This window comes from Dromiciops gliroides, chromosome 1 (genome assembly GCF_019393635.1).
Source record: "Dromiciops gliroides isolate mDroGli1 chromosome 1, mDroGli1.pri, whole genome shotgun sequence".
Taxonomy (NCBI): domain Eukaryota; kingdom Metazoa; phylum Chordata; class Mammalia; order Microbiotheria; family Microbiotheriidae; genus Dromiciops; species Dromiciops gliroides.
The window spans coordinates 426,301,362-426,311,314 of NC_057861.1; the positions used below are offsets into that span (position 1 = coordinate 426,301,362).

Sequence of the window (9,953 nt, forward strand, 5' to 3'; positions counted from 1 at the left end):
TCATACCTGTACTTAGCATCTGGTGAAGAAATAGCACAGTGGGATTAGCTCAGTCCTCTGTGTGGAAGAATAATAAATAAAGCCATTTATGTTGGCTAGAATATCATGGGAGGGCTGATACTTCAGCTGGCAGGTATTGGAACAGCCTTTGCAGAATGCTACAACCAAGAAATTCTCAGTCTAGATTCTGTGACTTTCCCCAAGTCCCTTGGCCAGTCTGAAAATGTGACAGGAGTATTGATATGAAATAAATGCTGGTCTTTTGTACTTGCAGTGTACATACTGTGAGTGTAAGAAGAAAAAAACCCAGACCTTCAATTCTGAAACCTTGGAGGTGTATTCAATTATAGTTAACTATGTAGTATTATTATATTCTCTTTGGAGAATGCTCTCACATATAATGCAGCACAAGTGTGCAAACAATTTCTGAGATTAGTTGGCTCTACACACTGCCCATGTGTGAGATGGATGTGCCTCTGTTTTGCGTCTATGACCAAAAAAGATTGCTGTTTGACTAGCATTGGTCTAGGTGGTGGAGCTGAGATACACAAGAAGTGGTTTGTCCCTCCTGTTTAGGAGTTTGCAGTCTAGTAGGAAAGACTAGTCCAGAAAATCTACGAAGGGTAGCAAATGATATAAAATAGCCCATAATTATGAGATGAACTATATGGAACAGGTGCTAAGATCCATAGGAATTCAGAAATATGGGAGACAAGTGAGGAGTGAATTGAGCTGAGCCTTGAAGCTTGCCATAGGATTTTCCTAAGGGAAGGGACAAAATCCTTTAAAAGTTCAGGGCTATTAAAGATTCAGTGTGAAAGAACAGTCAGCCCTTCTGTACTTTAATCTGGCAAAAGTGTACTTCAAATCCTGATTCTGGTAATTAGTAAAAGATTTCTTTTAGGCAGGAAAGTAAAACTCTTAGCAGTATTATTCTTTACTTTAGAGGGTTAAAAAAATAGAAACTTGTTATTTCCTTCTTTGAAATGGCTTGTGGCCATAGAATGTTAGGGTTGACAGAGACATTGGAGACAGTCTGATCAGTCCCTTCATTTTTACAGTGACACACCCAAAGTTACTCATGTAGAGCTGAAACTAGATCTCATGTGTCCTGATTCCTTGTCCAGTGGGACTCTTCCCCATCCTATATTGGATTCACTCTTCCTCTCCCTACTACTATCACCCTTATGTTACTCAGGGATGTTTTGAGCAGATCTGTCGAATCCCACTCAAATCTATCCTGCAGGGGGGCAGCTAGGTGGCGCTTAACTTTTCTCAGTGTTAGTTTTCTCAACTTTAAAACAAAGGGGTTGGACTAATGGCACAGAAAGCCCTTTCCATCTCTAAATCTCTGGTCTTAGATTATTTGTTCCTCCCAACGATCTGGTGAGGTACTTTAAAGAGTTAGTATATCCCTTTTTTTGTTATTCATTTCAGTCATGTCCTACTCTTCATGACCCCATTTGGGGTTTTCTTGGCAAAGATACAGGAGTGGTTTGCCTTTTCCTTCTCCAGCTCGTTTTACAGATGAGGAAACTATGGCAAACAGGGTTAAATGACTTGCCCAGGATCACACAGCTAGTAAGTGTCTGAGGCCAGATTTGAGCTCAGGAAGATGAGTCTTCCAGACTCCAGGCCCATCACTCTGTGCAGTATGGCGCCACCTAGCTGCTCACATCCCCATTTTACAAATGAGGAAATTGAAACTCATGGATTAAAAATTAGAATTGGCCACGGTCAGAGGTAGCCTGTGTCAGGGATAAGATTTGATTATACTTCTTCTTGTCCAAGACTAGAAAGCAGAACTCTTTCTGCTACACTAGGTTGCTTTTTCACCATGTGCATCCTCTGACTGCCAAATCAATTACTTTGCCTTACCCACTTCCTTCTTCATTCCTTTCTTTAAGTCATAAATAGGAGGCACGCAGAGTACCAGGCCTGAAGTCAAGAAGACCTAACTTCAAATCCAGGCTCAGACATCTCCTAGCTGTGTAACTCTAGGCAAGCCATTTAATTTTTACCTCAGTTTCCTCAATTGTAAATGGGGATAATAACAGCTCCTACATCTCAGGGTTGTTAGGAGGATCAAATGAGATAATATTTGTTAAAGTGCTTAGCACAATGCCCGACATATAGAAGATGCTATAAAAATCCCCTTCCTACCCCTTTCATTTTGTTTGTTTTGCGGGACACTGGGGGTTGTGACTTGCCCAGGGTCACACAGCTAGTAAGTGTCAAGTGTCTTGAGGCCGGATTTGAACACAGGTACTTCTGAATCCAGGGTCAGTGTTTTATCCGCTGTGCCACCTAGCTGCCCCCGTCCAACCCCTTTCATCCAACACCCCCCCCCAAACATTATCAGGTGGTGTCAAATGGTGGAAAGAGTGCCAAATGTGGGGTTCAGGGGACCTGGGTTCACATTTTGTTTTGCCATGATCAGGGGTCCTCCAGGAATCAATTATGTTGCTTTTGTACCTTGCCTAGCATGCAGCATTATGCTGGATAAAGAATTGCTAAGTTGCCTCCTCTCATTGAACAGCCCCGGGTGCTCTATTCTGACTCTCCTAGATTGGTGGTATATTCATTTGAAGTGTTATTTTTTTGTAGTTTATCCTCTCTCTAACCATAGCTCACTGAAGCTTAATTTCTCCAAAGATCTGTGTAGCTTAGAATGAGACTCGTCATAAGGATATTGACAGACGTTCCTGCTGTTGTCAGAGATGCTAAAATGGAGTAATTGAAGTATAAAATTGTACCTTTAAGTCAGATGTGGAAATTTTAAAAATCATCCTTGCCTCCCACCTTCTTTTCTCCCCCTACCTTGCAACTGTCAAGGTTATTTTTTTTTTTTGCTTTTTTTTTTTTTTAAGTGAGGCAATTGGGGTTAAGTGACTTGCTCAGGGTCACACAGCTAGTAAGTGTTAAGTGTCTGAGGCCGGATTTGAAATCAGGTCCTCCTGATTCCAGGGCCAGTGCTCTATTCACTGCGCCACCTAGCTGCCCCTGTCAAGGTTAATTTTTAACCTTCAATATAATACAATACATTCAGGTTGAACCTGATGCATAAATCATGAAATGCCCTGGGCTTGATTTTCAAGCAATCTCATAAAAGCAAGCCCTGGAGCAGAAGGAATGGCTTTGTAAGAATTTTTTCTGTTTTCTAATGCGCTGTTGGACCTAACGTTTGATAAAACATGGGAGGACTGACTGGTTTCAAAGGCAAGAAATGGAACTTAAAAGAACCATGTATTGGATGCTCAGGAGGAAGAACAGCGAGGAAAATACATTCTGTTGGAAAAAGAGAATAAATAGTTGAGCTTTGTCCAAGGAGAGGGAGAATAATGGTGCCTCTGCATTTTAGCAGAGCTCTCTTCCCCTCCTCTCTTCTTTCTTGTCCCTCTCCTTTCTTTCTCCCTCCCCCTTCCCCTTTCTTGTCTCTTTCTCAGAATCACAGAGAAGTTTTACTTTTGCTTTGCCTTGTGCAGGCTTTTCCTCTTCCTTTGAAAGTGACAGGAGGTTAGAGGAAAGTGGCTTGGGAGGGAGGAGTCATCATCCTCCTATCCGGTGACAGGCTGATTTTTTTTTTCTTTTTCCTGTGACCCAATGAACAATAATCTCTGCGGAAAGGGAGGAACTTTTAAGTTGATATAACGTTCTTAAGTCTAGCTCTTATGCAAATAGATATCGGCCTGCATTTATAACTGCAGTTTGTAAATCAAGGGCATGCTCTGGCTCCGTTTGAGGGAGGGGCAGTGTGGAAAAGAGCCCTGAGCTTGAAGTTTTTGTTGGCTTTGGCTCAATTTCTGGCCCTGCTCTTTACTACCTAAGTAACCTTGAGTGAGTTACTCATTTCTATGGGTCTCAGCCTCCTCATCCAGTGCATTGCTCCTCAGACCTTTCTACTTCTTGTTGTTATAAATAGGTAGAAGGGGCCAGGAATTCCCCCTTTGGCTAACTTGAACAAAAAGGGGAATGGGACAGAGGCAATAGATTTTGGCAGAGCGGGAGCGCAGTGGGTAAGAGACATGAGTTCAAATTCAGCCTTAGACACGAAAGAATTGTGTGACCTTGTCACTTAACCTCTGTTTCCTTATTTGTAAAATGGGGATAAAAATAGTTCCTTACCTCCCATGGTTTTTTGAAAGATAAAAGGAGATGATATTTATAATGCTCTTTGAAATCCTGAAAGTCCTATTTAAATGTTAGAATTAGTATTAGCAATGAATTGAGGGCAACTAGGTGGCACAGTGGATAAAGCACCGGCTCTGGATTCAGGAGGATCTGAGTTAAAATCTGGTCTCAGACACTTGACACTTAGTAGCTGTGTAACTCTGGGCAAGTCACTTAACCCTCATTGCCCCATTCCCCCCTCCCAAATAAAATAAATAAAAAGCAATTAATTAAGCACTGGTCATAAAAAGCAATGAATCTATATCCTAAAAGAACTTTCAGTTCACAGCAAGTATCTGAAGGGCTTATTAACATGTGTGGTCAGATTTAAAGGATTGAAAGCATTTTGGCATCATATGGAAACATTTTTTTTTATTTTTAAAAAATCATTAACTTAATTGGTTGCCCTTTTCCCATGTCTGGCTCTAATTTTTAAAAAAATTTATGTAAAACAATAGTTATTTCACTACTTATTGTGAATAATTTTTAATGGTGTTCTAAGGTTTGTAGAAGCCGGTAATTCTTTGTCTTGAGTATGTTTGCCAGGAAGTGAATTGCTGATATGTTTGAGGTTTGCTTCTTAAACTAGACCTTATAAAATATCCGGGAGAGATGAAGTTTGACATGCATTTTACCTTTTTAAAGACCTGATACATGAGCACGTTCTGTGGATGTGTTGTTTTATGTCTTTTGGACTCCGTATACTAGTAAAAAAAAAAAAATAAAGCAAAATTCATGCTTTAGCCTTAGGATATTTTATTCGTGCCAGCATTTTGTTTCTTATTAGATAATCAATCTGTGGAGTTTGTGTTCACTCAGTCAGGGATGGCCTTGAAGATCAAGTTTGTAATTTTCTTTCAGGAAATAATTATGTGTCTTCTCTGTTTTGCCAGCAGAGGGCTCCCCTTTTTAAGCTATTAAGTTAGTGTCCTTTTTTTTTTTTTTTTTTTGAGTATTCACCAAAGAGAAGGAAGCCTTGAGAAGTGATTTATCCCAGATTTTCAGTAATATCATACCATCTGCATGGATAACAGAGAATTTGTGAAGAAATTGATTGAGCAAACAATTTCTAAATATATATTATAAGACTTATTTCTCCCAGTAACTAGGAAGGGATTCCCTCTCATGGATAATTTTGTTTTGAAACATAATAAATATCTTGGTTGATTTGGAAAGTAATTTAATTTTGTAAGTTTTCCATTTGATTGAAGTGAGAATTCTTTAGGCATGATAACTCTTGTGAGGAATTACGCTAAGAAAAGAGGTTTCTGAGGTGATGAACTTTAGAAAGACATCAGTACCTGAACTGGCTACGTGCTAACTTTGTGACTAGCTGGCAAATATTGAATTTATTATTAATCTATGCCTTTTCATTGGGAAAGTTGGATTTTTTATGGGCTAGTCCACAGAGGGATGCTTCCTAAGTCATTCTTGAATGTCAGAACATTTTAGCCATTTGATCAGAGTATCCCATACATTATCAGAGAAATCCTAAAGCAGGTTTGGGGTGTTTATATAAATATATGTCGAGACCTGGCTATTTCTGCTGTTATCACTGTGATTGCTCAATAGAATATCAGATTGCTTTCTAAGTGTGTAAAGTATAATGGGCATTGGGAAGACCCTTTAGCTTCAAAGGGAGTGAAAAGGGGGTGACTTGTTACAATTAACATAGAACAGAAAGCAAAAAAGAATGAGATGGATGTAGCTTTTAGCTCTTTTGCATGTGGCTAAAAATAATTCATGATAATTTCTCTTGTAGCTTGGTTTTGTACCCCCCCACACACTTTTCTATGAAGAAAGAAGGTGGTATAGATTTTCTTACTGTGCTCACACCATCCATAGAGGTATCCACATTGATAGCTGCGATACCTTTGGTCAGTCAGGTGAATGTGCCCCATATTAATAGCATAGCCTGGACTCTCCATGGCTAATTTCTTCACATACAGGAAATAAAAACATCCTCTGGGATGATTTGACCCCAGTGCCTTTCCTATCCCGGCCTTTGCCCTGTGTGGCCATCAGATAAACTTAATGTGGATACGCCTCTTAATTATTAGAAAATGGTGTGGCAATTTAACTGTCAGGCGAAATCAACCCCCTAGGAATGGCTACAGAGGAGTTTCCACATGGTCTTGAAGTGCTCTATTCATGCCTAGAAATAATAGCCTTACTGAGGAGCCCTTCTCAGTACAAATATTTTGGAATCTATATTTTTAATCCCTCCCCTACCAGTGCTATTCAGTGGACTCGGCCCGGGATGGGGCCCGCTTTTCACAAGGGTCTTCAGATTGCACCTGTAGTAGCTGCTTCTGCACAAGGGTGGAGGAGGCGGGGGATTCGGGGGAGGAGGTGCCCGAGAGGACTGTGAGCCAGTTCGTGTGTGTGTGTGTGTGTGTGTGTGTGTGTGTGTGTGTGTGTGTGTGTGTGTGAGAGAGAGAGAGAGAGAGAGAGAGAGAGAGAGAGAGCGCGCTCGTGAGCATGTGTGCGCGCTCGCCTGCCTGCCTGGGTTGTTCTGAGAGGTTCAGAATTTTACAAGGAAAGCTTTGATTCTATTTTTTGCTGAACTAGCTCAACCACTTCCTGTGTTTGGCTGCTCATACATAGTGCCTTGCTTGACTGCCGGTTACTTTAGTCCTGCAGCCAGTTACAGAGCTTATTTTAGGTCTGCTTACAATGGCCTTCTCTCTCATGTGCTCGGCTAAAACGAGAAAGTTAGCCCCGCGTTGGCCACTTGTTAGCTGATGACAACTTTTACTTTGACTCTGGCTTTTCCCTCCCCCCACCTGAAATCCCTAGCTCAGCAAATATTTGAACCTGCCCAAGTTAATCATGAAACTGAGATCTTTATCTGAGAGAGACGTGCCAGCGACTGAGTTTTTTTTCCACAGTACAGTACTGAAATTGAGTTCGCTTTTTAATGATGAGCCAGACAGGAGTGGATCTCCTTGGACTGCACTGAGATTGCATCTGTTCAGAGCAGAGCAGAAGGAGGAGGGCTCAGCCTTTCTGACTACATGTTTCAGCCGTTTCCTAGTGGATTTTATGGAACGTTAATTGAAAGCTGTAGAATTCCTCTTCAGAAAAACTTTTCTACCCCTCCCCACAATTGGTTCAGAGAGGATTGGAACCAATTCACGATCCGGTTGGGGGAGGCTTGGGAGCTTTTTATATTTTCTTGGTGGAAAAATAGCTTTGTAAATTTTTCATATTGTTGGATCCAGGAATTTCAGAGGAAAACATTTGCAATGCATAACTTACAAAGTAAGTTGTTTCTGATTTGTTTTTTTTTCTCCCCCTGCTTGGATTTTACTCTCTTAAAAAGCATGAGGTCCCCTTCTCTGATGTTGCTGGTGCTTATGGATTTTGTGAGTTGGGGGGAGGTTTAAGTAGTAGTAGAATGGGTTAGAGTAGTTTTTGTGAGTGTGTTTGAAGGGACAGGAGGGAGAGACTGTGTTTGGATTGGAAGAGAAGGAAGGAGATAATTACATTGTGCTTGGTTAGAAGTTGTTCCCAAGCCAGGTCCTAGGGAGGCAGTGGAAAATCACCTGTCTCTCTGTCCTCTCTGTGCTGGCTTTACCATATGGTATCACAGCAAGCTAAACTGGTTTGGGTTAAGTGCTAACCTGATTGTACAAGTGTAACTGTCCAGAGTTGGCTAACTGAAAAGTTGTTAAAAATTGCTTTGAAAATAATTTTAATTTTTCTTTGGGGGTGGGGAGTTTACAAGCCTTATATTAAACAAAAAGATTGTAATTTAGCATAGGCATTCCCAGTTCCTCACACTTTTGTAGGTATTCTCTTCTCTCTAAATACCTTGTTACCTTCTACAAATGGTCTGGAGGTGTAATCTCTGGACCCGCAGGGAAAGCATACACATGTAGTACAAGTACATGCACACAGATCAATGGCTTTGTCCGTGGTGTCCATTTAATATGTGTCCAGATTGGATGAAAATCCTAGGAATAAATTTCAGTGCCATCTGTACTCTTCATATTGCCTTAAAATGCATGATATACAATTTTTAAAAATAATGCAGGCATTTTTCAAGGACTCTGCTAACTTGCATAGCTGTTCACATAAGCACCATTTGTCTTGGGAGAATTGATGTTTTCTTTCTTTAGAATACATTGAATGTGATAAATCAGATTCCTAGTGAGGATTTACATAGGCCTCACAATAGGGTCAGCTGTGTTATAAGATAATTCAGTGGGGCTAAAATTGATCATAGATGTACAAGAAATCTGTGTCTTAACTTTAATTACTGATGAGATGATATGTTGGTCTTTAGGAGATGCTGGATGGGGGGTAGTACAGTGAGTAAAAATCATGATGAGATTTTCTACTCAAGAAAGAATTAGTAGCACAGTAACTGTAATGATGGAAGTAGGAGTAAGGAATAATTTGTAGCTATACTGTACTCTGCATCGTGATGGAGAAGACATCTGTGTTTGGAGAGGCATATTAAATTACCCAGTTTTGTTCCATTTTATTACTTTAGTTCTCATTAAGCATTGACAATTACGTTTACCCTCTCTGTTAAAATTCACTTTCATGCCCTGTTTCAATTTTTTTTTTGGGGGGAGACCATACAATTGTATTCAGCTTTAAAATACTTCAAAGAGGGGGGAAGGTTTTCTGTGCAATCTTATAAAAAATATACCTCTGATAAGAGTGGTATATTTTAATGACACTGGGCTTAAAACACTCAAGTGAATTAAATCAGAATAAAATTTATATATCTTTCAGTACTTAGAGTTCTTGGTCTTACTATTGTTATTTTGCTACTTAAGGAATATAAAATCTACCTTAAGTGTAGAATTAGGGTTTGACATCTTTGTAAGATTTTTAAACCAAGAAATGACCTGGCTATCTGTAAAGCCAGATGCACTAGCGAAAGGGGAAAAAAAGGAAAAAAAAAAAGCTACGTGCTGCAGCATATCAGCTTTTGTCAACCTGCCAACAGTGGAACGTACCATGCTGCAAGGAGTCATAAAAATGAATTAGAAAACTCCGTGTTAGGAGGGAACCGTCATATTAAACACCTTTTTGAGTAGATGAGCTTGCATACATTGCAGTCCTGTTAAATGTACAGTCTCCCGGAGATTGAAATAGTGTTAAGATTAGTACAGAACAAAAATGATGAAGCAGGAGGGGTCTGGTGACATTATTCTGACTTGATTGGCTGGGGTGTATGATGTAATAGGTTACAGTGCAGCCCCTTATAGGTTTTAAAATGAATTCCAAGACACCATTACAAAGAGAGCCTGACTCTTTTCTTATAACTGAGCTTAACCAGGGAAACTCTTATACAAATGTACAATACTGTTTGGAATATGGAAGACTTGGATATAGACTGTTCTAAGACAGATATACATTGTGGCACAGACTTGATGTTTTACATAGAAATGGATCCTCCAGGTAATGCTGCAGTATATGATTGTGTGTGGAGGGATAGTTCATGTTAGTCTTTTGACAGCTGCTGTCAAATGTCCTCTTTAGCTTTCTTGTCTTGATTTCTTTCTTTCTTTTTTCTTTTTCTTTTTTTTTTTTCATGGATGAAAATGAGTTGGAACATAATAGAAATTTAAGAAATTGTTGGTTTTCGTGTGAGCAGCTAGGATATTATGATTAAAAATTATTATTACTTGGATTGAGGTGAATTGAATTCAGACTTTCTAGTTCTGCCTTTTTGTCATTTTCAGTCCTTTGCTGTTTGGGTCATGTCGTTATCGTACATTGTTTCTGTGGTTAAAATGTTGCATCCTTTTTGTTTCTGATCT

At 39.7% G+C, this 9,953-nt stretch overlaps 1 protein-coding gene across 4 annotated transcripts in view; it reads left to right on the plus strand.

Moving 5' to 3' along the window:
• PIK3R1 (phosphoinositide-3-kinase regulatory subunit 1) overlaps window positions 1–9,953 on the plus strand; it is a 98,357-nt gene that overhangs the window by 76,102 nt on the left and 12,302 nt on the right. The window contains exon 1 of one of the 4 annotated variants that reach the window (XM_043989859.1): window positions 6,761–7,434. The exons of 2 other annotated variants lie outside the window; for them this stretch is intronic. In XM_043989859.1, coding sequence (XP_043845794.1) covers window positions 7,188–7,434 — 247 coding nt within the window. In that variant the 5' untranslated portion in view covers window positions 6,761–7,187. Of the gene's footprint in view, window positions 1–6,760; window positions 7,435–9,384; window positions 9,592–9,953 lie in introns of those variants that run through there. One more of the 4 variants, XM_043989932.1, reaches the window with a different exon arrangement.